This window comes from Aspergillus alliaceus, assembly GCF_009176365.1.
Source record: "Aspergillus alliaceus strain CBS 536.65 unplaced genomic scaffold BDW43scaffold_40, whole genome shotgun sequence".
NCBI classification, from domain to species: Eukaryota; Fungi; Ascomycota; class Eurotiomycetes; order Eurotiales; family Aspergillaceae; genus Aspergillus; species Aspergillus alliaceus.
Window position 1 is genome coordinate 128368 of NW_022474723.1, and position 27250 is coordinate 155617.

Consider the following 27250-nt stretch of genomic DNA (forward strand, 5'->3'; position numbering starts at 1 on the left):
AAGAAGGGAGGGAAAGATAGCCGTACCCCGAAATGTGTATGCGGAGAAAGAAAATGACGGCCCTTGGGTTTTTTTTTTTTTACGACCCCAATAGATAACAACAATATTTAGTCAATCCCGTAGAAAAAATTAGAAAAGATACCAGTAAAAAATACTGAGAATGATATGACCGGGAGAGTGGGAGAGACGGATAACCTGGAAATTGGCCTCCTGGTTAAGACGTGCGTTCTGGAGCAAGAGTGGATTAAGTGCCTGGAGTCAAAAATTATTTATCAGAGTCCAGGTACTCAAACGTGTTCTTTGCGGTCTGTTGCCATTCGTCCATTGGTCCCGTTTCGCCATCACAAAGACCCTCTTCTCTGGTCGAGTTAGTGGACCAAAATAAGCCTACAGGGCTGAACGGTAAGATAACCACATATATCGGCGGATGACCAACATGACCGCTATTTAGCTGGGACTTTGGGGGTTTTCTTGCTTCCCATTATTTCACTTTGCATAATGAACATACTAAAATAATAACCTTTTTCTTTTTCCGCCCCCTCTCAAATTGTATCCAACTTTGTGTGAACTAATATCCTACTCATTCTAAAACATGTGAGTACCAGCCAGTCCTTTCTTACTAAGATGTACAGTATATCTGTACTGTAATGGCCGTAAATTACCTGTATTATATCGGCCTTGTCCCCACAGTTAGAAATGCTGATGCCTTGTCCCCCAAGACCCATGCGTGGTCCTTGAACCATGTCTATTCTCTCTCTGGAGGGGTCGATCTTCTGTGCTAGAGTTTGCTAGAGTATACAGACTAATGATATATCACTGCAGATGGGTGGTAAATTGTAATATTATGCTGCTAGGTACTTTCTGACCTATCCGAAGGGGGCTCACCTCCGGAGATAATGCTTCTTGCCACCATCGTAACTGTAAACCGCCTCCGATATCATAGATTCGACATTGTTTTGGATTCACCTTTCCTTCTCTCTTTTGAGGTCATTTATTTATCTAGTATACATTATCTTTTCTGAATAAATTTTAATCATTCCTCTCTTTGTATGAGCCCTGGAAACTGCCATCACACGGCGGCAGAATAATAGGGCATTAGAAAGAAATAATAAATTAAAAAAAAATAAATATATAAAAGGAGGTCTTCATGTAATATACTAATGAGCATACATATAATAGTCACAGCCTGGAAGTATCAATTCATAACCTACTCACTGACTGGTATATATAGTCAGAGTGAGCTTCATTCTAGGCAGTGGTTACCGCACACATCCTTCATGATGTTCATTGTAAGAGTCTCATCAAGTCCACTGTGTACAGTACTTACCTCGCATAGGTCTGGACACCTTTGATAATGCGGGAGTGCCTTGGATCATATGGATCTGTCAGGGTCATGTGTAAAGGGTTGTGTTGAGTGCCAGTGGTGCCTCAGGCAGACTGTCACTGTTGGCTTTCTTGCCTTAGGCGCGGCTGGGGCATCCTGTCCAAACATCACAAACAATAGGCGGCGCCCGCCTCTCGCTAAAGCTGGGAGGCCGTCACCTCACCGGTTCATCATCTGTTGCTGTGAGGATCGCATCTGCTAAACCTCTAGTGAATTCCACGTCCCCATTCCATCGGTGTTGTCGTCCTGTCTTCTCTTCCCCACATCTCTTTTCTTTTCTTATAAACCCCTTCCAAACACCGTACTCTTTCTTGTAATCTCCCTATCTGTACCCTATCTTCCAGCATGACTTCTGAGGTATGTTGTTCCAGCCTGACCCCTCCTCTATTGTTGTCTACTTTCGCGCTGCTGTGTAGCGGCTGTGTGTGTCTGTACATACGTCTCATTCCTTGATATCTTTCATGTGCCTTTCCGTTTATCTTTTCATATAGAGTTGAACCACACTAACAACATTTCTTCATGGACAGCGTGAGAGGTAAGGGTCCAGACCGACTATCAACAGCAGATAACAGAGACACTAACCTCCCATCCCCCTTTCTCCAGCAAGACATTCCTCGCCCGCCTCTGCGAGCAGGCTGAGCGCTACGATGGTAAGATTTCCTTAATTAGTTGTCTGATCCTTGTATCCTAGAATACTGATCCTCTTGTCTTTAGAGATGGTCACGTATATGAAGGTAAGTAACAACCTACTTATGCTTGTATGAACTATGTGAGACGCGATCGCTAATGATTCAATAGGAAGTCGCCAACGTATGTAATGATTTCGCTGGGCCCCCTACATTCGCTTCCCCCGCACCCCCTTTTCCATCTTGCCTCACTGACCCCGCATCAGATTGGAGGTGAACTTACCGTCGATGAGCGTAACCTTCTGTCCGTCGCCTACAAGAACGTGGTCGGTACCCGCCGTGCTTCCTGGCGTATCATCTCCTCTATCGAGCAAAAGGAGGAGTCCAAGGGTTCTGAGCAGCACGTTTCCATCATCCGTGATTATCGCCAGAAGATTGAAACCGAACTGGAGAAGGTCTGCCAGGATGTCCTCGACGTTCTGGACCAGTCCCTCATTCCCAAGGCCGAGACCGGCGAGTCCAAGGTTTTCTACTACAAGATGTAAGCACGTTGGTTCTATGAACGCCCCATGACCGATGCGATTAATCAAATTTGATGAACAGGAAGGGCGACTACCACCGTTATCTTGCTGAATTTGCGTCTGGTAACAAGCGCAAGGTCGCTGCTACTGCGGCCCACGAGGCCTACAAGGTGTGTTTTTTGATGTGGGCTCTCTCGTACTGAAGCTTCTATACTCACAATCACAATCTCAATCTTGATCAGAACGCCACCGACGTTGCTCAGACTGACCTCACTCCCACTCACCCCATCCGCTTGGGTCTTGCCTTGAACTTCTCCGTTTTCTACTACGAGATTCTGAACTCGCCTGATCGTGCCTGTCACCTTGCCAAGCAAGCTTTCGATGATGCCATCGCCGAGCTCGACTCACTCTCGGAGGAAAGCTACCGCGACAGCACCCTCATCATGCAGCTGCTCCGTGATAACCTTACTCTCTGGACCTCTTCTGATGGTCAGGAACCTGAGGGTGCTGCTTCTAAGGAAGACAAACCTGAAGAGGAGTCCGCCCCCGCCCCCGCCCCCGTTCCTGAGGACAAGGGTGAGGAATCCAAGCCTGCTGCCCCCGAGTCTTAAAGTGACAAGTTGGACGTTTTCTTTTGTATCAAAAAACAGCGTTGTGCGCTCGGCGCCTATTTGGAGAGCGGTTCGGATTCTCCCTGGAAGTGTTTACGATGGTCTGTCTTAGCTGCGTGACTGGTTTGGACCAGCACGTATCTTCTACTTGTTCGGGATCGTGTGGGTCGGCCGGCGGAGTTTGATATTTGGAGAGCGAAGAAAAGGGGCTGAGCGGAATTTATCTCTCTTTTACTTTTTCTATTCCCACCCCAGAGCAAGATACAATGTGTTATTCACCCTTTTTTTTTCTTTGCTTGCGTTCTCTTTCTATTGTTTGCTCGTACATCATCCCATAAGCCCCGCGAATATTTGAAATCAAACTTAGTAGTTGTTCTATTCGAAAGGCGTGACCGTCAACGCTTGGGAAGGATGAACAGACCCCGTCTCTTCGCTTCAAAGGTACCCTTTTTTAGAAATAACTTTCTTGTGGTTTTCGGACTATCTCTTGCATACATTAATTAACGTATCCAAACCGTATTTCATGTTGCCTTCATTTGTCTCCTATATAAGCATCTCAAGCTGGGAATAATTTGCGCCTGATAAATTGCTTGTTGGAAGATATCCACAGATGCAAGATCCCTGTCCCGTATCGGGGCACCGGATCCTTCATTTAAATGTACCTGTCTATGTACAATAGGTTCTCAAATTATGTTCACCAGCTAACTGTCAGACACAAGCTGGTTGAGTACACTATTTCTTTGATGGCAAGTTTACGGTAATTTCCATTATTTATAGTTCTAACAGTACTATTGTCTCTAAGCGCTACATGCATGAAAATTTTCCTCTATTGACTCTTCAACGTTTTGAGCAAGGGGGGCAAAGCAAAGTCTCTATCGTACTACCAAAAGAGAAAGTGCAAGGAAGAGAGCACAGAAAAGGAACGCAAAAAAAGATGTTTCGGACGGATATACAAGTTAGTTCATGCATGAGTTGGCAGACCTTATGCCATACTGACAGTGTGCTGCCAACTAGAAGGGCACAGGAAGAAGCAGTAAAGAAATGAAATGAAAATTATAAAACGAGACGAAAAGGACCGATCACATGAAATCGTCATCACCCAATCCATCATCACCATCATCATAAGAGTCCAGCTTATTGTCTCTGGAAGTAACCAGCGATACCTTGGTCTTGGCCGCCTTAGTCTTCTTGTTACCCTTGTCAGCGGCACGTTCCTCTCTCATCTTCTCATTGCTGAGTGTGGTCATGATGCTAGCAATTTTCTTGACATCGGCACTGTTCAGCTCCTTGACAAGCTGCTTGGTGAATTCCTGCGTCCACAGCGCATACTGGGGTTTCTTCGAGTGGGGCGTCAAGAGGGGGATGAGAGTAGAGGTCAAACGGGCGAATTGGTCCTTAGTTGTAGGCTTGAACAGAGGCATAGCTGAGAGATCGATGGCCTGCGTCGGGTCCGCCGAATCACTAATGACGATAGCCTTGGGGGCTCCACGATTGCGGTTGAGGTCGATATCACCGAACAAATCCTCAGCATGCTTGAGATCGGCTTCCTTCTGGGCGCGGCGCAGACGGGCTCTCTTCTCTGCATCATCCTCGTCGCTTTCCGAACTTTCCTCCTCGGCCCTTTTTCTCCGCTCCTCCTTGTGTTCCTGTATCCGCTGAGCCTTGCTCTTCTTGTTTGCAGCTGCCTCGGCGTCGGCCTTAGCCTTGGCTTCGGCCGCTTTGGCTGCCTTTTCGCGTTCTACTTCGGAATCTTCGGCGGCGTCCCATGAGTCGAGGACCTGTTGAAATATTCCCGGTGAATCAGCCGATTGTCTTTTGGTGTGGTGTATATGTGCTATGCATAGCGGGGTAAAGCGGCAGGACGACGGCCTTCAAAAAAAGGTGAAAGCTTAAAAAAATATTAACTTACATCTTCTTCTTCCTCATCATCGAATCTGCGACGGGCAACCACAGGAGGAGAGATACTCTCTTCCTCTTCGTCTATGAAAATGAGAGAAGAGCTGTTAGTAAAGCGTCATGATATGAAAAGTAGCCTGTGTTCAAAAGATCACAAAATTCGAGTATCCTTACCCCACCGTTCTGGCGCCATGGCTAAGTCCAAAACGTATATAGCGATAAAGGTTTCAAGCGTCTAGTGGCTCAGACACAGGGCGATCAAGTGCCGAGTGTCCCAAAAGGAGGGCCGTCGTGGGAGAGTAACAAACTGAAAGCGATGTTGATGTGGGCAAGAGTGCCGTCCCTCGCAATACCTTCACGATTAAAACAAACTGGTGGTGGGGCATATGGTCACGTGCCTCGATACTGTTCATGTTTGTCAATTGACACCACTCTGAGAAGTGGCTACACAACTACTAACGTTAAATGATCTACATCGGCAGTCTATGTTTCCAGATTTTTTCCCGCACTTTTTATTGCATTACTGCCAATATAACTGGCCTATGAAATCGTCATCATAAATCTTAAGAGAATATCATCTGTAGCGCTTTGTGCAGCTAGATTGAAGCTACATGTAGCGGAACCCGGGTATGTTGTAGTGCGGTCCCGAGTCCAACCATCTGTCGATAATGTGCAAGGTTGGTTGGTGGGCGTCATAGAATCATACGGTTCATTTACAGGTTGACAGCGGTGCGGAACTTGGAGCCGGCGTAGACGGCGTTGTCGCCAAGCTCCTCCTCGATACGGAGGATCTGGTTCAGCTTGGCTAAACGCTCGGAACGGGCAGGGGCACCAGTCTTGATCTGGCCAGAACGGAGACCAACAGCGATGTCGGCAATGGTGACATCCTCGGTCTCACCAGAGCGGTGGGAAACCATAACACCCCAGTTATCGGCGTAGGAGTCCTTGGCGGCCTGGATGGATTCGGTAAGGGTACCGATCTGGTTAACCTTCAGCAAAAGGGCGTTGCAAGCCTTGGTCTCAATGGCCTTCTTGATACGCAGGGGGTTGGTGACGGTCAAATCATCACTGTAATGTTCAGGTTAGTTTTCGTTGAACGTAACAGTAAACGGGAGGGGAGTCACATACCCAACAATCTGGAAATCGGAGGTCTTGTAGAAGTAGCTCCAGGCCTCCCAATCGTCTTCAGCGAAGGGGTCCTCAATGCTGACAATGGGGTACTTGCTGGCAAGCTCCTTGTACAGGTCGGCCAGCTGCTCGTAGGTGAGCCACTTGGAAGAGTCGCTCTCGGGGTTCTTGAAGTCCAAGTCATACTTCTTGACATCAGTCTTGTAGAACTCGCTGGAAGCAACGTCCATAGCAATCTTGATCTGGCCAGTGTAGCCTGCCTGTTCGATGGCCTCGGTGATGAGGTCGAGAGCCTCCTCGGCAGTCTGAATATCGGGGGCAACACCACCCTCGTCACCAACATTACCAGCAGACTGGCCGTACTTCTTCTTGGCAAGAGCCTTGAGCTTCTGGTAAACCTCAGCACCTTGGCGGAGAGCCTCGGAGAAAGAGGGGGCTGAGCTATCAGCCGTGTTAGTATATCTATGGGAAAATAAGGTGTGTGTGATGTACTTACTCAGGGACAATCATAAATTCCTGGAAAGCCAGGCGGCCACCAGCGTGGGAGCCACCGTTCAGGACGTTCTGGAAGGGAACGGGAAGCACATAGGGCTTCTTGGTACCGGCGAGGTCGGAGATGTGAGCATAGAGAGGGACACCCTTCTCAGCAGCACCAGCTTTGGCAATGGCCAAGCTGACACCGAGGATGGCGTTAGCACCGAGGTTGGACTTGTTGGCGGATCCATCAAGCTTGTTGAGGAACTCGTCGACCTTGGACTGGTCCTTCACGTCAAGATTCTCCTTGATGACGGCAGGGGCAATGGTCTCGTTGACGTTCTGGACAGCCTTGAGAACACCTGTTCTCCAGATACAATCAGCCTCCATTGCAACAGACGGGAAATTCAGGGTGAGCATCTAGAACGTACCCTTGCCACCCCAATGGGTCTTGTCGCCGTCACGGAGCTCGTGAGCCTCGTGCTGGCCTATAGTTTCGTCGTTAGCACGTGTGAACGAAAACGAGGTCATACTCTGGGATCACCGACCAGTGGAAGCACCGGAGGGGACAATAGCACGGTGCAGACCAGTCTCGGTGACAACATCCACCTCAACGGTGGGGTTGCCGCGGGAGTCGTAGACAGAGCGGGCGTGGATCTTGGTGATAGGCATGATGGCGAGCTGAGGAATTGGTCAGTCGACTAAGTTTGGGGATGGAAGAAATAAGAGATAGGGGAGGAGGGAGGAGAGATATAGGCGAAGGAAATGAAAATCAAAACAGTTCTGGATCGGTGTTGGGAGGAGACTAGCAGCGGGGGTTGGGTTCACCGACGACCCAAAAAGAATGATCGGATGGTTGAGTGACGGAGTACAACAGCCAGTGGGGAGATCCAATTTCAGTTGACCGAGAGTCAGGAACAGTAGCAATCAGGATAACATGATAGTGGTATGACAGAGAGATATTATAGTGCGATCTCCGTTGCAAAGATGATTATCTTGTTCCTTTACTTTCCTTGCAATGGAGGAGGGGTCATGGTTACCGTAACAAAATAGTGGGATGGCGGGGTAGGGAGTAAGTAAGTAGTAAAGTGGAAATAAACAAACACTAGGACTCACCTACGGGGGAGACAAAGGATAGAGAGGAATAGTTATGGGATGGACGTCGTTAGAAAATGAGAATGAGGGAAAGAGAGAGTTAAATAGAGAGTCAAATGATTAAAGTTGTCTTCCCCGGCAAAAGCTCTCGACCTCGTCCTCCGAATCTTTCCAAGGAGATGGTGGGGCTCACCAGTCCTCCTGTAACTCTCGCTGGCTGAGCCCTCTGTCAACTATGTCAAGTGTGCCGCGAGATCTTCCGTATTCCCTCGGGGTAAAGCGGGTAAAACGATGCTTGCCTAGTAAAGTTGATCAATGTGGTACCTTGGCAGATCATTTTCATGTCCTACACTACCTACTACTCGGGAGTAATACTAGTATGTAGCAGAAGGTGGGGATGGGAGGATTAGTATGTACTTATACTTAGAGATGGATGAGCTTTATACTCGGGGTTAGCGGGTAGCAATGTCATTACCGGGTTACTATTTCCCTGGGTCAGTATTTTTGCTCTTTTCTGAAGAATTCCAGGGTCAATTGAATTGGATTGGATTGATGTCTATCGCTCGGTAGCACTGAAAGCTGTCTGGAAATTTCCATATTGCGTAATGACGAAAATGCAAACCAACTTTGATGCCTGAGGGCAGCCGGATAATAGATACTGCGCGTCCTCGCTCAGACACCAACTCCATGTGACCGATGGGGTTTGTACTGGGGTCAGGTGACCTAATGGCTGGTTGCTCCGTAAGCTCCTCTACAACAGCTTGCCGAGCTGATGAAAGCATTAAGACCAGAATACCTCAACGAGCCATCCTCGGACACCATCTCAACCATCCCCGATTATCTCTGCGCACATTACTGATCTCTCGACCTCACTTTCCACAGTTTCTTTCTTGGATCGTTTCCGTCGGATCATTGGTGTAATCTCACAATGAACGGCGCTAGTGACCCAGAGAGAGAGCAGGCGCTCGAAGACTACAAGAAGAGCCTGCTAGAGCTCCGAGAATGGGAAGCCAAGCTCAAATCACTCCGAATGGGAATTAAGGACTTGCAAAGAGAGTTTGACATCTCGGAGGAAAATATCAAGGCCCTACAGAGTGTGGGCCAGATCATCGGTGAAGTGTTGAAGCAACTGGACGAGGAGAGATGTACGTCTATTTGGTGGTTAAATCCACCACATTTTGAATCCAACATTTAGTGCCACATGCAACTTATGATGAAGGATCAATCACCTCAAACCACCATTCAGAGGCTAACTTCAAACAAACGATAGTCATTGTCAAGGCATCATCCGGTCCTCGTTATGTCGTCGGTTGCCGTTCAAAGGTCGATAAGTCGAAACTGAAACAAGGGACTCGCGTCGCTCTCGATATGACAACCCTGACTATCATGCGGATGTTGCCACGGGAGGTCGACCCGCTAGTATACAACATGTCTTTAGAGGACCCCGGACAAGTCAACTTTGCCGGTATCGGTGGTTTGAACGAACAAATCCGAGAGTTACGAGAAGTTATCGAATTGCCGCTCAAAAATCCCGAACTTTTCCACCGAGTTGGTATTAAACCGCCCAAGGGTGTCCTTCTTTACGGACCCCCTGGTACAGGAAAGACACTGCTGGCACGTGCTGTGGCAAGCTCGATGGAGACCAACTTCTTGAAGGGTGAGCGTATCGCACATCTCCTAGGGATATATTCTTTGCTGACCATTCGAAGTTGTTTCATCTGCTATTGTCGACAAGTATATCGGTGAGTCTGCACGGTTAATAAGAGAAATGTTCGGGTACGCCAAGGAGCATGAGCCTTGTATTATCTTCATGGATGAAATCGATGCCATCGGCGGTCGACGATTCTCCGAGGGTACATCCGCCGATCGAGAGATCCAACGGACGTTGATGGAGCTCCTTAACCAACTGGATGGATTCGATTACCTCGGAAAGACGAAGATCATCATGGCCACGAACAGACCCGATACTCTTGACCCGGCTCTGCTGCGAGCCGGTCGCCTGGATCGGAAAATCGAGATCCCTTTGCCCAATGAAGTTGGTCGCTTGGAGATCTTAAAGATCCACTCTAGTACTGTACAACTCGAGGGTGACATTGATTTTGAGAGTGTCGTAAAGATGAGTGACGGTCTTAACGGAGCAGATCTGCGCAATGTTGTGACAGAAGCGTATGTTCCTTCTAGTCTACTCTTTTCGCCAGTAGTGCTATTTCTGACATTGAACACAGGGGTCTATTTGCTATTAAAGACTATCGGGACGCTATTAACCAGGATGACTTCAATCGGGCGGTGCGCAAGGTGGCGGAAGCTAAGAAGCTGGAAGGCAAGCTAGAGTACCAGAAGCTTTAGTTCAATAGACGTCCGTGGAGGTGATAATACAGAGATAGTCATGTTTAGATAATATGCAATTGGTCCCACGATTATGTTCCCTTGAGTGATTACTCTCCTCGTAGTTTCTTGTGGAAGGCTAGTAAAACCGAGAGAAAGGACAGTATCTTCCTGCCTGTGTAGACTTCAGTTAGGACTTGGTTTACTGTGATAGTACATGGCCTACACTCAGTATTCTTGGGCTTTAATCTAGGCCAATGACTTGGTTGTATCTTTCCGCCCCGTACCTTTTCTGTCCTGATATTGGGTCACTTGATGGATCTGAGTCCAGGTCTCAAAGTTAGCCATATCTCTGCAAAGCAAGTGTCTACGTTTGGCATTCCCTTGCAGGCGTTTAGATATCCAACTTATCACTCTATCGAAATACTCTTAAGTCCTAATCGATCAGAGCTCCCCTTTTATCTGGAATGCCGATCAAAATCAGAGCTTCAAGAATGATTGCGAATGTCATCTACCTGGCCATCGCAGAGCAAAATACCCCCGTCCCCGAAGGCCCGTTAATGTGTAGTATAGTACACCTTATAGAAATAGTCTTAAAAGACGGGACTTTCGATAACTACCAGGTGGCCAAAGTATGTTTCAATAAGCGTTAAATAGTACGTAACTGCTAAAATACTAGTACTCGGTATTCAGCTTTGCCGATCAATGCTTCTATTGGCAGAACCCCTACCTTCAACCGTGTCTTTAAAGCATCATTGGATAAGCCAAATATCCGCTCACTATTTGCTCCACTTGTTTCATACTTTTTAAAGAAGGATCCCTGTTGCTACTTATTGTTCTATCCGCAACTTCAAACAGCCACACCAAAACTCATTATGTATTCTACTCCTTCCGGTTTCTATTGAGTAGCAACTTCAATAATTGTAAGGCTCCACAAAACGGGTGTGTATCAGGCAATCAGTCACAACGCCTGACTGCATGATTGGTTAGTTGTTGACACCTAGCTTCAAGTTGTCATTCTTACTCTGCTCAACTGCCCGGTTAATGTTGCATTGTCACGATTTTATCTCTAACTTCCTCCCCCCTTTTCCGTGGGCTTATCTCAGTCACCTATCCGCCCAATAGATAAATAGCGGTACCTCTGTTCAAAAATATCAATTAGCGACAAAGAGGATAGACAATTCCCCGTGTTTCACCAACTGCCTACTGTCTTCGTCATAGTGACCGGGTTCCGCAAGGGCCTTTCTTTATCCTATAAGCGTTGGAATAAGTTACACAAGGATTGACGGTTATGCCCTTCCAATATCCTCTAAACAATCCGTCGCTTTCTCCCGAAAGACCACTCGAGAACAGTTATTGGCGCGCAAATCGGAGTCCTGGACCTAAGCTAGGTGGTTACGGACTCGCGCGGTCCAGTGAAGTTCACAACAACGTGAACACGTTCTTTGGCGAAGGTCGTACCCTTCCCATGTACAAAGACAAACCCTACTTTGCGCCTCAGCGCACGAGCCCAAGAGTCAGACAACGAAGAGTCCTCTACGGGGGGCTTTGTCTATTCTTTCTAGTTTCGTTGTGGTATTATATCTCTGCGAGGGGCAAGTCGGAATTCAAGACATACAACTCAGAAAAGGGCGAGGAGCTCTGGGCTTGGGTGCAGAGCTTGGAGAAAGAACCAGTCTACAATGGCGAAGAACTGAAGGGTATCGACTGGACAGTCAGGCGTGAGAAAGTCAGGGATGCATTTATCGTGAGTTGGGATGACTACGCAAAGAATGCATGGGGTATGACCAAGGATTCACTTCCTATGCAACTACTAGCGACATACTGATGCTGACCAGGATTGGACCAATATCGCCCAGTTGCTAAAGACGGCAAAAACATGGTCGAGGGCGGATTGGGCTGGATAATCGTTGATGCGCTTGACACGATGATAATGATGAACCTCACATCACGGGTTCAGGATGCTCGCAGTTGGATTCACCATTCGCTGCAATATAACCAGGATCATGATGTCAGCACGTTTGAAACCACCATCCGAATGTTAGGAGGCCTATTATCGGCACATTATCTTTCCACCGCCAACCCAACTCTAGCGCCAGCCTCGGGTGACGAAGACTTATACATAGAGAAGGCGACCGACCTTGCAGAGCGGCTAGCAGGAGCGTTTGATTCAAAATCTGGGGTACCATACGCAAGCGTTAACCTCAGAAAGGCGGAGGGAATACCAGCGCATTCAGACAATGGTGCTACTTCCACGGCTGAAGCGACGACCGTGCAGCTGGAGTTCAAATATTTGTCCAAATTAACTGGAGAAGCAGAATATTGGCGGATGGCGGAGAAGGTAATGGAAGTGGTGGATAATTCGACAATGGAAGATGGCTTGCTTCCCATTTATATCTACCCAGACAGCGGCAAGTTCAGAGGGAACAACATCCGGCTCGGCAGTAGAGGCGATTCCTACTATGGTACAGTCGATGTTACAAAAGGAATCCCTGGTATAACCGAAAACTAACTTGTTGACTCGACTAGAATATCTCATTAAACAGTACCTCCAGACATCGGAGCAAGAGCCGGTTTACAAGGAGATGTGGGATGAAGCGCTGATGGGTATCCGCAAACACCTGATTGCATATACGAAGCGTGCCCAGTTGACAATTTTGGGAGAAAGGCCCTCGGGCCTTGATGGGAAGTTGGTGCCCAAAATGGATCATCTAGTCTGCTTCTTACCCGGAACCATCGCGTTGGGCGCAACAGGAGGAGTCCCACTATCCCAAGCCAAGAAGTCACCCAACTGGAGTCAACAGCTTGACGAGGAGATCCTACTAGCTAAAGAGCTAATGAAGACGTGCTGGGCGACCTACCTCGCTACAAAGACCGGTCTCGCCGCCGAAATCACCTACTTCAAGCTGGACAACCCCCCAGTCATGATGAAAGACGTATACCCGGAGTCCACCCTCTTCACTGGCAATCGAAAATCTCAACTAGAAGATCTTCCCCTGAAGTCCAAGCCGCTCTACCCATTGGACGACGAAACATTAAACTGGGTAAAAGACCTTGACATCCACATGCAAGACCGACATAACCTCCAACGTCCCGAAGCCCTTGAATCCCTCTTCTACATGTACCGAATTACTGGAGACGAAACCTACCGCCACTGGGGCTGGGAGATGTTTAAATCTTTCATGCGACACACGGCTCTCGTCGTGCACGGCGATCGCCACTCAGGATCTAATTCCGATAAGCCAGCCGAACAAGGTTTGTCGCGTATCATCAGCTTCACCTCCCTAAACAACGTCAATACCATCCCACCCATTCGCAGAGACAATATGGAGAGCTTTTGGATGGCAGAAACACTCAAATATTTCTATTTGCTCTTCTCAGACCGCGATTTCATCCCACTTGAGGAGAACGTATTCAACACTGAAGCGCACCCGTTCCCTAAATTCCAGCTGGGAGGAGACCTAAAGACAGGTTGGAAGCGTAAGAGCCGCGAGCCTGAACCGCTGCCAGGATCAGCACCGCAGTCATAGCCGCCAGCTCGATAATTGAGATGCAAGGGTCATAATCTTTCGATGTATTTATTTGGGTACTATTTGGGATGATCTTTTGGTTTATGTACTTTAGCGACGGGTTGGTATCTTACATATCTCAAGCATGGTCTGATCCACGTCTTTGGTCAACTTCTATACTCTTTGTAGATTCTGCCGATAGTAGAAGATCGTTCATATGATAAATCGTCTGTCATCTACGAGTTTTGTAAGACAGTCACGCTCAAAAGTTTATATCAACTAGAGCGCACAAGCGCTTCAATCCTAGGCTTGCTTCTATCCCATGAGATGCAGAACATACACATAATACACAAGTAGATATCAAGCCCGCTGACGCCATAAAGCGGCATCGATCAATTTCCGATATCCGCGAACAGCTTCTTCCAGCTCCCCAACAGTCACAGCTTCATTATCACCATGAGCAACATGGATACTTCCTGGACCATACAGATAGCGACGAACGGGGCCGTCCTCACGCTCATGGATCTGCAGGTTCGGCACATCGGTGCCGTAGTTCACCGTCGTGATGGGGAAGCCATCGACATCGGTATCCAGGTCCTGAGGAGGATAGCCCTCGGAGCGGGTGCTGAATTCCGCATAGACGTCGGGGTTGGCATCGGTGGCATCACGTACGGCATGTCGGATGATGTCCCGTGCCTCGTCGGGCGTACCCACGGCAAGGCGCACGGCAACGTCAGCGCGAGCAGTTGCGGGGACAACGTTGGCCGCAACACCGGCATCAAATCTGCCGATGTTGACGGTTGTGTTGCCGTATTTCGGGCTAGAGGGAAGACCGCCTTTGTCGGCGGGGATGTTTCCCAGTTGGTCGACGAGGGAGAGGGCGGGGAGGATGGCGGAAATAGCACTGCGACCAAGCCAGGGGTATCCGGAATGGGCAGCGTGGCCCTTCGCGATGACTTCAAAGCCGAGCATGCCCTTGTGGCCGGAGACGAGAGCGAGGCCGGTGGGTTCACCGAAAATGACGGTGTGGAATGCGGAGGGAGCTGGATTGAGTGAGGAGTTGGAGAAGGCTCTCATGCCGTCCCCTCCTGTTTCCTCGCCGACGACGAAGAGGAGACTCAGGGGTGCCTTAGGGTTTTCCTCGAGGATGTCGAGAGCAGCGAAGATTTGGGCTGCGACACTGCCTTTGGCGTCGACGGAGCCGCGGCCCGCGATGCGGATTGTGGACCGATCATTCTCCGTTGCTGAATCGACGTCCAAGGAGTATGGGATGAACGGCGGGACGGTGTCAATGTGACTGGTGATTAGGATTTCTGGAGTACTAGAGGCTGGGTAAGCGAAGACGTTGAAGCGCTCTTGGCTGTCCGTTTGGGAAGAAGACGTCACCAATTGCTTGATGACGGTGAAGTTGCGGGCGCGAAGGAAATCGGCGATGAATGTTCCGACCTTGTTCTCGTTGCTCGAGATAGATTCAATCTGCACAATGTCTCGGTGGAAAGATAGGAAGGGTGATGCATTGACGACTTCCTCAGGGGAATTGAACTTCCCTGTTGATGGTTGTGATGCTGTCGATACACCAAGAGGTGACTGCGGAAATGCGGGGTGCGGAGAAGCTGCCGTGAGGGCAGTACCCAACAGAAGCGAGTAGATGGGCTTCATGGAGGCTGACTTTTGGTAGGCAAGATATTGATTGTCCAGAGACTATGATAAGTCGATAAACTCAATTGAAAGTGGGACAATGACGATGCAATCCCCAGACTGACCGAGGTAAATGGCGCAAGGAATTGTTCATGTTCCGATTCCCGGCGGTCCATATATCGTATCACGTGCTCTCGGGTTCACAATACTATTCATACCTGTTTTGGTTGCACGACAATAATTGAACCACTACTTTACTAAGTACAGTTAGTCATTAGATATTTTAACATGAGAATTGGTCGGATATCACCAATTGAATGGACGGTATGACCATCTTGGTCGTACAGTACAAAAGAACAAAGAGAACAGGTTAAATTTCTCCGTCGAGCAAACACATACACAAAGACGGGTGGACAGATAAATCAAGACATACGTCTGATCACACTATCTGGATTTGTCATAAGAAAGGACTCTATGGTACTGTCAAATCCAAATTCGGGGACTCGGCTTTTCTAGAAGATTAACACCAGTTGCCAAGCACGCTGGAACCAGAATGACCGTTTATTCTTTCTCTGCTTTAGGGTTTGAGCTTCGGGTGGGTTTCTGTTTCTGGAAAACCAGAGTAGAGAAAACATGAGAAGTGATCCAGGCTTCGAAGGTACCATTCTGCTGGCTCCGACCATGTGGATCTGACGTCGGCACCAGAAGAAAAGGCTTCTTGTGTGTGAGAGTGTGTGGAGAAACTCCCGTCATCTTGTTTATTATAGTAGTAGTAGTAGTAGTAGTAGTAGTAGTATCTATTCTGATCATTGGATATTTACCCATCTACCTCAGTAAGAAATACATGCATCCAGGATCTCCTAGAGAAGAGTGACACAAAAACATTATTGGAGCTGGCGATTCACGGACATTCGTGCATATACTCCGTACATTATGCACTATCATGTCTGAGTAATGTTCTCCAACCACTCCGAGTCTCGGGTCTTGGCCGACCAAATTGATAGGTCATGGTACTTTCGTCCCAGGCAAAATGACGATGACAGTCGCATAAGGAATCCACCAGCGATTTTGTAATGGATTTTTATTGTCAATCCGATGGGGTTCGCAGGTCGGTCAAAGTCTAGATTCTTTTTCCCCTACGATTAGTTCGCTGCGAATACTGGGTCCCCGACTCTCTCTGTCGCTTGAGAAATAATAATAATAATCATTATTATTTTGTGGGCAATGACGATGTGAAGCCGTTGAATTCGTGGGTAGACGCGAAGAAAGTATAACTCTCTTACTTTGGTTTAAACATGTTTAATTGGAATCGGTTTAACTTCTTCTTTCTTTCTTTCTTCCTTTCTTACTTATAGAAGTATGTTATCTCAAATCCAAAAAATATGTGGTACATATATACCGCGTCTTTTATCCGGCTAGAAAAAGAAAAGAAAGAGAAGAAAGGAATGAACCGTGGCGATGTATTGAATGGAACCAGTGAATTCCCACGGAACTGAACGGAGCCAGCTAAACTAGGCAAAATTCCGACGATCTTACATCGTCGAAGGAATCCGGCATTTGGTTCTGTTCGATTCGAAAAGAATCATAAAAAGAAGACGTTTGAGCGGAAGGGGAGAGGAAAAGGAAAAAAAAAGGCAATAATTCTTCGCAGCGACAGGGAATCGAAGAGAGTGACGCTCATGTGAGGGGAAGAAATTTTGCAAAAAAAAAAAAAAAAAAAAAAAAAACCCGGCGAAGGCGAAAAAGGGCCCAAGGTGTTGGATATAGAAAAATGTACTCAAAGATTTTCATTGGCCGGATCGATGGCGTTCGCCTCTTGTGATTTGATAGCTATTCTTGTAGAGAACGGAAAGTCTCATCTGGTGATTGCAATCTGACTGCTCAGCATTCATTCTCAATCAGCTCTTTCTCTTTCTCTTTTACTTTTTCTTTTTACTCCACCTTCATCATCGTCTCCTTTTTCTTCTCCTCCTTCTCTTCTCTTACATCCCTTCCTCTTTCCTTTTTTTCCTTTCCCCTCCTCCCTTTTTGACTTGATCGTGGGCTACTTTGATTTTTATTTTTCTTAAACATCCGATTGACTCACGGCCCGTGGATTCCGTCTTTCCCTTACCTCAGATCCGTGTCGCATCTTTGATTCCAGCCAACGGTTTCTGATTGACTGCACTGAGCTGTCAGTGCCCTCTTTGGGCCTCACGAACACCCCGCCAGCTGTTCGTCGCTGCATCCACTGACGTGCTCCACGTCTTCCATCTTACCTACCCTACCGCCTGCGTTTCCCCTTCCCCAGCCAGTCAGACCGAGTGTGGCTCCCCTGCACGTTTCGACCGACTGACGAACAATTCTTTTTCATTGCGCTTACCGGTTCGTCTCAAGCTATCTTGACAGTCAGGCGTCTGTTTTTACTCTGCTTCCTGGACGTCGATTCACCGCTACGCCACGTTTTACCAACAGCCTGTAAACATTTTTATTTATTTCTTGCTGCCTGAAATAAATCATAACATACCAGAAGAAATCTGTGGACAATGCTACTTCCGAATTGAAGTCGATCCCTCCTCTCTCCTCCCTGCGTTTCGCATTGTTTCTCCTCACGTCTACCTGCACGTGAAAGGAAGCCTCACTATTTGGTCTCCCAAGACCACTTCTACAAGAACACATCATTTCTGGCATCCCACACGATGTTGAAACTTTCCCAACTTATAGACGCCAAAAGGCGGGATAGTTCTGAAGCCATGATAGAGTCATACCGACAACAACCTCAGTCTCCGTTGACCACCACCTCATCGACACCGGTCTCACCCGCCGTCTCTCTCTTCTCTACCAAAGGACATACACGCTTTTCGAGCTCTGTGTCCTCCTTGGTATCCTCGCCTGGCCATAGTAATTCAATGGAGATTGCGTCTAGGAATCCCTTGACAGGAGTAAAGGAAGAACCCTGCGGGGCCCCAGCTAGGGATCTGGAGGAGGATTATTTCCGTATGTTGTTGCCCTTGCTCCCAGCCTCCCCCGTTGTCTAGTCTTTTCTCCGATTGTATTTATACAATTTTATTGACCGATACAGAACACTTCGATCAAGACTTGTCCGAGGTTGGCGGCTCCTACTTTGCCTCGGTGGACTACTCTGACGAGTACGATCTCACGGATGCCGGCATGGATATTCGCCATTCGCCCAAAAAGAGGCGCTCGGATAGTATCTCTACCAAAGGTTTATCGCGCATCGGTTCTCGCATATCGACCATCTCGAACCGCTGGAAGTCGAGACAGGGCTCGGATGCGTTCGACACCCCAGATGCCTTCTCGATACGGTCTCGCACCAATTCCGCATCTTCTACGCTTGCCGGTCCAACGATCGTTCCCATCAGTCGGGTCAATTCTGTTACTGTGCCACCTTCGCCCGCTAGGACAATCTTCGAGGAGCGTCTCAGCGAGTCTGGGGTCCAACCTATTGACATCGTGAAAGCAAACCGTCACAGCCAAAATGATGAAGATTCGAGCCCCAAGGCAACCACCCCGCTGCTGCCTCCATTCATGGGTGATCAGCCAACGTATCCAGTGGCACCCCGAGTCCACTCCCCTTTGCAATCGCCGTCCGTGGCGGACATGTCTGAGGAGACTTTAGACGGTACCACGCCTCGGGATTCGCGGTTGGCCGGGCTCCCATCACCACCTCTCTCTACCAAGCCGTCCGTTTCTTCATTCAATCGTCCGCGCGCAAACACAGTACGAACAGCATCAGCGGATGCGCCTCCCTATCTTCTTTCAGACCCGAACGACGAGTGGTCGAACAAGCTCGGCCATGCCAATTTCACAATTCAGCCGGAGCCATATGTGCCAGAGGTGTATGATCTCGAGTCATTTCGACAATTACGCGCTCGGTGGGACCTGGCGCAATGCAACTTCACCAAGCACCTCGTTCGCACGGGCGAGCATTACGGTATTACTTCGACAATCTACAAGTTAACACAGGATAAGTGGGACTGTATTAATAATGAGTGGAAGCATCACCACGAGATGATGTTATCCCAACTAGAGGCCACAGAGGGACATCGCTTGCACCTCATCGAGTCTCACAGCGACCCGTACGAACAGATCAAGCTTCCACGCCTACATGATGAGAAGTTCCCCGAGCTGGGTGATGGAGAAATTGTTGGACCCATGAAGATTGCACCAGGCACCAGCGGATCCGGCCTATGTCGGAGTCGATCGTTAAAACGGAATTTCTTCAAATTCTTCCAGGATCTAGTGTCACGATCCTAGAACCCCTGGTCAAATCCGTTCCAGGGCCTAACTTCCTTGATGACCATAGAATTACTGCGAGAGGTATCGATGTACAACATCTAATGACTTTTACGCCTCTCCAATGATTGATTCAGCGTGTGACGACTAACGCCTCCCCTTTTTTTGTTCCACTGTGACCCGATAATGATGACTGACGACCTGTGTCTGCGACTACTGACTCGCAGTGTGCACTACATTCCTTACGATTACTGTCTTTCCTTTTGTTTTCCATTTGTGGGAGTCTCCCAACTGTTTTTAATCATGCGATGGAGGGTACCTTACAGCCGCGTATACATGGTACCACGATTTACTATCAGCATCCCAGTGTTGTCTACCTTGTTAGCAATATTCCTTGCATAACCGTTTTCAGAAACCGCCCGATCGAAAAGGGAAAATGACAGGAGGCTGGAAAAAAAGAAAGGCAAAAAAAAGGTGCTTTCACGGGGTCGCCCCTGATGCTCCGACCATTTCATTCCTTAAATATACCCCGAGACATGTTTAATTGAGTTCGCGTCCACTGTATCGCATGGAAAAGTTCGTGTGCCTCTCAAAAAGCATTATTGATCTATGCCTCACATGTATATAATACGCACTATACCCAGCATCTTCATAATGGTATGACTAATGTGGGAAGATTTAATTATGAAACGGGGTATAAATCCCAGTACGGGTAGTCAAAAAGCTCTTCTCGAGTAATTTTTACAATTGTTTGGTGAAAGCTTCCGGAAGCCATTAGCAAAAATCTCGTACAACACCGGTGTACTCGGCAATCCGTGCACGATTGTCTCAATAGGTCCAGATATGAACTCGATTTAAATCCAATACTGCTTCCAGATCTTCTTCGATTCTTCGTCACCACGAAAGCGGAAATCGACGCGAATGATATCCTTAAATCCCTCCGACATCATCGGCTCCTTGAACCGACGCCCGTAATCCCCAAATGCAATTCCAGGCAGTAAGGCCCGGCTTTCCGGGTTCTAAAATCCATACACGATTAGCCTATCACAGCGGAAACGTAGAAGTGTATGTATATAAGGTACACATATTGTCGAAATCCGAAGGTCCAGCCAGATGTTTCCGCGGAAGAAAGGAGGGGGAAAAGGAACCGGGGGCTATAAGATGATAACGCATGATGCTGTACTCCCCATATGTTGCCGGGTCTGTGTGACTTCGGATCCAAGGGAAGTAGGGTACAAGGGAAGTAGGGTACAAAGGTGGTACACTTAAGTACATACCAAGGACTGGTTTGCAGCACGGACGGCATTATTGTGCCGACAGAGAGTCGGCGATGCAGAGAAATATACACAGCGAATAGGAATGTTGTATTCCTTTGCAACATTGATCCATTGGGATCTTGTTTCTGGGTCTGCGTTTGTATTATCTATTGAAGTTCGTGTCTTCCCCTCGAAGGGGAGCAGGCCAGATGGTCAGTTATTTGGTTCTTGTACTGGGATTCATTGTGGCTGTGGTATGTTGGATGAAAGACAGGCGGGGATATCGTAGAAAATGAGACACTAATGCAAGGAGTTTACATACCGACTACCACGGATCTTCCGGCCGCAAGGTGTTCCTTGGCGACCTTGATACATTTAGGGCGCTGGCCAGAACTTGTTAGCGTTGTTTTCCCTTGGTCTTTTCGTTTCCCCTGCATAAAGCGATGCTCCGCTCAGGAATCCTAGAACAATGCATTGACGAGTAACGTGAGGCAGGGTTGGATTGCAAACGTACCGTTTTCAAAATGTCCTGGTTGACCCGCTCATATCCCAATGGTTTCAGGTAATCCCAGTAAAAAGTCGACTTGCCGGCGCCAGGACTGCCGCAGAAGATCACTAGTTCAAGGCCGCTTTGGCGGGAGAATGGGGGGGAAGCTGTCGGAGAAATGTTATTTTATTGCTCGGGCGCCATCATTTGGAGGTACGGAAAAAGCCATAGGCAACATCGTAATAGATGTAGGCTAGACCCAGCACTCTGACTTACCATCATCGGTGTGGTCAGATTGCAGATATAGGGAAGGGTCAAAGGGTTCCACGAGCGGCTCCGGCGCGGCGTTGAGAAAAAACTCCTCAGGCGTTTTAAACGGAACGCCGACATTTATAGCAAAGCCACTGAGGAGTCACGTTAGATTAAGCTTTGACCGCTAAGGAAGATGGTATTCTTACCGGTCAACCTGGGAATGGTCATTTGGCCGTCCGGCGGCATCCCCTACAAAGATCGAGTTCGATAAGTCCACCCCGGTCACGTCAAAATCATAGTCATCTAGAAACTCTTTCCACATCCCTATTCTTGGCTTTCTATAACCATCGTCAAGGGTAGCTGCGTAAACACTAAGAGGAATGTCTAGTTGTCTCATAACAGCGGCGGCCCTCTCTTTAAAGTTAGTCAGGCTTTTCGAATCAGTACGCCCTCCCTTCATCTCCTTCTGTAGGCTGATTTTTTTCTGATTCGAAACGACGATGACATGATAGCTGATTCGAAAGGATGTCAGTTCATGACGGTTTAATTAAGTCTTCCCCCGATATGGTGAACATAACGTAGTGATCTATTTCATAGAACATACATACCCATCTGCACTCAGCTGCTTAAGTCTAGCAGGAACCGTGTCATGCCACCACTTCCAGTCTGAGGAGTTTCTGGGAAAAGTGTTGCCAGAAGCAGTTGAGACTAACGTTGAGTCCTACGTCATGTTAGCCTCCCACTACGGTTCATATGTTTCCCCATAGAATATATTCCCCACCAGGTCGAACGCAGCGACCTTTGGCGTCTGGGTCGTCTGTTGATGATCTGATTTCTTTGCATACTTGCCGATGACAAGACTATTATTTACGGTGCGCCAGGTGATTTGCTCAGGCTTCTTTTGGGATGTGGGGGTGAAGAAAGATGACACGGATTGTTCTGCAGAATATCAGTTAGGGAAATTTAGAGTAATAGCTCGCAGACATACTGGTCAGTGTGGATTCGATCTTTCTCTTTACCGGAGGTGGGGAGATGGTCCTAGATGGGGACGCCGATCGTTTGGCCGAACCGGCCATTCTGATGAACTGTAGTCTTGAGTTAATGTTGGCGAGTATTTAATGAGCGGAAATAGTGACTTTGTGGGATATAAGGCCCAAAGATGACGTTATGGAAACAGAGATTATATAAATGAACAAAAGACACGCGGACAACGCGCGTTGGGTTCACGAAGTCACATGCTCCGGGAGTACTCAAGTTAGCTGGCCAACCACTACACACCTCACCTCGAAGCTGAACAATGTCCACATATGTCGATAGAGAATCATGACAATCAGTTAAGTGTGGCAATATTATATGATATAGATACTCATCAGACCCTTGGTATGAGGGTAGGTATACCATTCGTTTCATAATGTTTCGCATATAGTTAGTGCCGTTGGACATTGGGGGTTGATGTTCATATTCATGAGCGGCGAATACAATGACCAGGAAAAAGTATGAATTCCTTTGCAAATCTTCCCCCTTTCTTTGGAACAACTACCCAGCTTAATAGTCGGGGCTACCCCAGAGGGCAGTGTCGACGCAGGATATTAAAGTTATACGAATACGATCGCGTTCTAGATGTGGACTGGCCTTGACGAGGTGTGCAGCAGCTTGCTAATGCAACATATGTCCCAGAAGGACAAACTCGTAACCCACGAATTTTCATATTTTGTATTAAAGGGATATCCTACTGAGGCGCCGCCAGGGGGTATAAAACAAGCAAACCTAAAGGAGGAAAGAAGAAAAAGAAATGACAGAAAGAGAACGTCTATCGGATTACTTTGCTCGTGTGTCCAAGGATAGCCGATCCGCCTGTTCCAGCCGGACGGCCGACTTCAGCTGCTCTCGAAGCCCAAACAGATGTTGCGACGCGGTCTTCATCATCTCTTGGTTGCCTCCATCCTGGACAGTAATAGAGGCCTGTAAGACGTAGCTCCCGGTTTTTTCCAGCGGTGACATCTGCTGAAAGGGGGGCAACTGCCGCCGCGGTCCATGTGTTTCAGGCTCATCTGTTGGGTAGTGCAGAACCCGATGTAGGAATATGACGATATCATTCAGAATAAAGACATCCCCCTCCACCAAGTACTCAGTGACGAAGCTAACGGGGTCATCAGTATACGCAATCAATCATGTCATTGGGTGATCCTTAATACACTAACCTATAACCCCAGGCGTTCATGGGGGTCGCAATATCGCCCTTGGGCAAATTAGCGCTGGCCATCAGCCGGCACGTAACGGCGGAACGAGTCCCCGCCTCCGGAATATCTCTAAATTCCAGTTTCCAGGGTTGTTCTTCATAATTGTATGGATGAGACACATGTTTTTCCCCAGGATCAATTCCGGACATCAGCGCATCAGAGTCTCCGGATGGTGGAATCGAAGATTGGGCACCAAACTCGGCCTCGGAAACAGGTCCGACCACTTGCGTGTAGAACATGCCACCGTTCAGCATCTTATTCAGACGTTGCATTTCATTGCCCTGCAAATCCTGACTGGCACCCACACGGGTACTGATCAGCCCCGGTTTCCGATAGGCCTTGAAGATCAGACGCCTCTCCAAGCGGTGACGGGGTTGCATGGCCGTCAAACCGGCCAGTTGTTGTAACAGGCCATGGTGCTGGTGCGCGGGGACCGAGGCGAAGAGCAGTAGCTCGTGCATGATCACAAGAGGGAAATCAATAGCAAAAAGGCCGCCCGAATCGGAGTTAATCGCAGTTTGGGAGAAGCTCTCCGCCTGTGAGGTTCGGAGTGGTAAGGAGCCAGCGGGCGAACCCGGAATTGAAATTGGTCCAAGCTTCCCACTTCTTTTACTTTGTTTTTCCGAGCGGGACACAACAAATTCGTAATTTTCCTTGTGGTTACAGGGAACTCACGACGGTACCAAAGATACGGTATTAATGATAACCTTGATCTCCGATATAGGTAATGGAAGCCTAGGTTTCCTTGTTCGAGCAAATTTGAAAAGAAAAATATAAAACATAAAACGACAATCAAAAGGGGGAAAGAACCCCCGTGAGGGGAACAAAAGGTAGTTGGAATAAAATTGCCAATTGTGGTTAAGACTCACATGTGATGGAATCATCGGGGTGCGGGGATGGATTCCAAGAAAGAAGAGAGTCAGAGATAAATAATCGAGAAATGGTCTGATGAGGGGAAAGATCGAAGATGATCCGGAGAAAGTTGAACGTGCAGTGCAGTGGTTTGAAGACCTGGCATGAGCTTACCTGGACAGAGCACCTCTTACGGACGACAAGACGTCCTCACCGGGAGGTGGGCTCGGGAAGGGATCGGACCCGAGAGGCAATAGCGTTCCGGGGAAAGAAGAATAATAGCGACTGACTATTGCATGATTTGAGCTCATCGCCGAATGATCTTCTGTCATCTGAGTTTGGGGAAAAACCCTACCTGTGTCGGTAATCTTAGTAAGTACTAGTAAGTACTACTAGTACGTAGTTGCTGTACATAGTAGATGTGACATCGAAGGGATCCGGAGTAAAATTACCATACGACCTACTAATTTCCTACAGTAATACTAATCCTTCTCCGGATAGCCCACCAAAGAGCTTATCAATTGCGCGCTAACTGCCCTCGCTTCCGCTCCGATCCCGACGTCCTCCCAAGCCTTTTCTACTCCTCCTTCCTTTTATCCTCCCACTTTCCTCTCTCCCCTTCCTCTCCCTCTTCTCTCTCTTCACCCTAGCGCCCAGTCTTCCAGTCTTCCGACAATTGTATATAATACTTGCATTTTCCTTTCTTGGACAACCTTGAACGACAATCTCACGAGACTGTCAAAAAGCAAAACTTAGGTCATACCAACCTTAATAATTTACCTAACTTTTTGGTCGCGTCGGGCGGTAGCGGATCCCTCCAATTCTTCGCGCAATCTCTTCGGCTCAATTGAAATTACCTCCTTTTGAACAACCTTGATCCTTCCCTTACGCCACATTCCAAAATGCACGCCACTGCTGCTCTCCGTGCCGCTGCCCGGACTCCTCTAATCCGGTTCCTTGGTCGTCGTTCTGTGCCTCGTATGTGCCTTGGTTACCTTGCTTGCCGGCGGGGGAGGTAAAAAGGATAATTGAGACTAAACTAACACATTATACTAGAATCCATTGACCACACTCCCCGTCCTCACCCCGCTTCCCCTTCGGGCGCGCTTCCTGATTCTTTCGCTACCTACCGTGTCAAGGCTCAGCAGCACGGCCCCTTGAGCCGTGGCTCTTTCATCCAGGGCTCGATCGGCCGCAGCTCGGGCTCCTCCCTGGGCCCTGTTGAGCCCAAGAATGGAGAATTCTTTGACCGTACCGAGCTTCCTTCTCGCTTCCAGCGTCTTCCGTGGAGTGAGGCTGAGATTGAGGCCATTGAGACCGGTGGTGCTAGTCTCTTCGCTTAGACCCTCTTGTGTGATGGATGAGGGACGATGGATATATGAAGACGATCAAAACGATTCAAAAAAGTTGAGATGATTGAGGTACCTACTCCTTTGAGCTGGTCGCTGAACGGATACACAACGCAAATACCTCTCCGATATTTTGCACATGAAGAACATCCGGATGTGGGGCTGGATTAATCTCACTTCGTGGTGAACCCTACCATCATTACTCAGCAGGGGTTTGGAAGCTTTGCACCTGATGGGTCCAGGAGAATCTACATCAGGGAAATCTCTGGTTGGCTCCCCGTTACTTTCGTTTGTTCCTCTTTGTTTTTTAAGTACTTTGTTTTTAAGTACCATGGCGCTGGTGGTTACTAGTCTTAAGCGGTTTTTTTGTTTCGGGCGTACTATATAGGGGTGTTATTGTCTTGATGTCTGACTGCGGAATGTTCGGGGTTTACAAACATCCGTGCATAGATGGTTTCACTTTGCATTTGTTGCTAAGACTTGGTTTCTTAATGACTTCTTCGGTATCATACTGGAGCTCGGCGAGGACAAGGTGTTAGATGGACTCTTTATCGCAGAATTACAGAATCCTATCAACTCAGAACTTCCAATAAACTTTTAGTTAGAAAAGATCTTTTTCTCTACGTGCTAAATAGTAACGTAGCCCGACTACAATCAGTATAGCCACTGCTTTGTACTACATTTGTCCTAAGTAAGCATAGTGTACTCGCTAAGTCGTTGGAAGTGCCTGACGTACAATAGTATCATAGCTAATGGCGAGGAGGAAAATCAGAGTTCAATGGACACAAATAAAGGACCTGCTGCCATACCTCCATTCATTTATGGACCAAACCATAACAAATGATAGGAGAATTGACCATTGTGCTAGTCTCTTGAGAGCCTTACTTAGGCCTACTTTTTAGTTAAATACACGGTATGAATAGCCCAGGTCAAAAAATGATCGAAGAACGCAGACCTGTGCTTGGTATCCCCTGGGGTGGTCGTTGATGTTAAAGCTGCCCAATTAAATGTGCAAGGATAGGTTCTAGTGCTTTTGGAAACTAGTGTCAACACTCTGAATTCGTCTCCTTGAATGTCTCCGCCGAACAGCGCTATCCTATCTTTGTATGTTGGTTTCTTCTGGTATAACCCCAAGCATGTCGCCTTCAGCCAAGTGTATCCCGATACAATTTTCAGGCTTGATCGAAGGTCACCTTTGGTCTTTCGTGTTAATTGTCTAGTACACTCCAAGGTCCCTTTAGATTGCCTCATGTAGTTGCTCGAAAGTCTGGCGTTGAGGAACGCGACTACAGACAAGCCACAAGGATAAAGAAAGGAGTCTCGTCATGCCCAGTACTCATCTCCATGTCCGGCTAGGTAGTAATATGTTTA

At 47.9% G+C, this 27250-nt stretch overlaps 10 protein-coding genes across 10 annotated transcripts; 5 read left to right on the plus strand and 5 right to left on the minus strand.

Annotated features, from left to right (window-relative positions):
- Positions 1-1218: 1218 nt before the first annotated feature.
- On the plus strand, positions 1219-3742 carry BDW43DRAFT_284505 (14-3-3 adaptor artA-like protein). The gene is made up of 9 exons (XM_032042855.1): positions 1219-1289; positions 1337-1741; positions 1912-1919; positions 1988-2034; positions 2099-2118; positions 2183-2194; positions 2277-2551; positions 2614-2701; positions 2774-3742. The coding sequence occupies exons 2-9, from the start codon at positions 1730-1732 to the stop codon at positions 3140-3142; spliced, it is 831 nt and encodes a 276-aa protein (XP_031897527.1). The 5' UTR covers positions 1219-1289; positions 1337-1729; the 3' UTR covers positions 3143-3742.
- A 462-nt stretch (positions 3743-4204) lies between these two features.
- BDW43DRAFT_156692 (eukaryotic translation initiation factor 3 subunit J) lies at positions 4205-5518 on the minus strand. Its single transcript, XM_032038546.1, has 4 exons — positions 5499-5518; positions 5213-5443; positions 5052-5122; positions 4205-4920 (listed from the first exon to the last, which is right to left on the minus strand). The coding sequence occupies exons 2-4, from the start codon at positions 5229-5231 to the stop codon at positions 4222-4224; spliced, it is 789 nt and encodes a 262-aa protein (XP_031897528.1). The 5' UTR covers positions 5232-5443; positions 5499-5518; the 3' UTR covers positions 4205-4221.
- On the minus strand, positions 5169-7312 carry aspf22 (enolase acuN; the record flags this gene model as incomplete). Its single annotated transcript, XM_032049317.1, has 5 exons — positions 5169-6106; positions 6167-6607; positions 6663-7002; positions 7072-7128; positions 7189-7312. 5 exons carry the CDS (start codon positions 7310-7312, stop codon positions 5752-5754), a joined length of 1317 nt encoding a protein of 438 aa, XP_031897529.1. The 3' UTR covers positions 5169-5751.
- Positions 7313-8452: 1140 nt separating this feature from the next.
- On the plus strand, positions 8453-10228 carry rpt4 (proteasome regulatory particle base subunit RPT4). Its single transcript, XM_032038547.1, has 4 exons — positions 8453-8880; positions 9006-9392; positions 9445-9901; positions 9961-10228. Exons 1-4 carry the CDS (start codon positions 8664-8666, stop codon positions 10079-10081), a joined length of 1182 nt encoding a protein of 393 aa, XP_031897530.1. The 5' UTR covers positions 8453-8663; the 3' UTR covers positions 10082-10228.
- A 1123-nt stretch (positions 10229-11351) lies between these two features.
- Positions 11352-13760, plus strand: BDW43DRAFT_321339 (glycoside hydrolase family 47 protein; the record flags this gene model as incomplete). Its single annotated transcript, XM_032049318.1, has 3 exons — positions 11352-11841; positions 11899-12525; positions 12590-13760. 3 exons carry the CDS (start codon positions 11352-11354, stop codon positions 13588-13590), a joined length of 2118 nt encoding a protein of 705 aa, XP_031897531.1. The 3' UTR covers positions 13591-13760.
- On the minus strand, positions 13761-15498 carry BDW43DRAFT_156996 (M20 family metallopeptidase). Its single transcript, XM_032038548.1, has one exon. It carries the CDS (start codon positions 15226-15228, stop codon positions 13930-13932), a length of 1299 nt encoding a protein of 432 aa, XP_031897532.1. The 5' UTR covers positions 15229-15498; the 3' UTR covers positions 13761-13929.
- A 2387-nt stretch (positions 15499-17885) lies between these two features.
- On the plus strand, positions 17886-19464 carry BDW43DRAFT_313735 (uncharacterized protein; the record flags this gene model as incomplete). The annotated part of the gene is made up of 2 exons (XM_032047672.1): positions 17886-18183; positions 18269-19464. 2 exons carry the CDS (start codon positions 17886-17888, stop codon positions 19462-19464), a joined length of 1494 nt encoding a protein of 497 aa, XP_031897533.1.
- An 833-nt stretch (positions 19465-20297) lies between these two features.
- BDW43DRAFT_321341 (putative DNA 3'-phosphatase Tpp1) lies at positions 20298-23068 on the minus strand (the record flags this gene model as incomplete). The annotated part of the gene is made up of 9 exons (XM_032049319.1): positions 22427-23068; positions 22220-22377; positions 22047-22159; positions 21645-21950; positions 21463-21590; positions 21214-21353; positions 21022-21082; positions 20721-20866; positions 20298-20462 (listed from the first exon to the last, which is right to left on the minus strand). Exons 1-9 carry the CDS (start codon positions 22512-22514, stop codon positions 20298-20300), a joined length of 1305 nt encoding a protein of 434 aa, XP_031897534.1. The 5' UTR covers positions 22515-23068.
- On the minus strand, positions 22847-24244 carry BDW43DRAFT_157197 (mediator of RNA polymerase II transcription subunit 18). The gene is made up of 2 exons (XM_032038549.1): positions 23640-24244; positions 22847-23578 (listed from the first exon to the last, which is right to left on the minus strand). The coding sequence occupies exons 1-2, from the start codon at positions 24137-24139 to the stop codon at positions 23257-23259; spliced, it is 822 nt and encodes a 273-aa protein (XP_031897535.1). The 5' UTR covers positions 24140-24244; the 3' UTR covers positions 22847-23256.
- Positions 24245-25432: 1188 nt separating this feature from the next.
- BDW43DRAFT_313738 (alpha-ketoglutarate dehydrogenase subunit KGD4) lies at positions 25433-25873 on the plus strand (the record flags this gene model as incomplete). The annotated part of the gene is made up of 2 exons (XM_032047673.1): positions 25433-25508; positions 25587-25873. The coding sequence occupies 2 exons, from the start codon at positions 25433-25435 to the stop codon at positions 25871-25873; spliced, it is 363 nt and encodes a 120-aa protein (XP_031897536.1).
- Positions 25874-27250: the final 1377 nt, after the last annotated feature.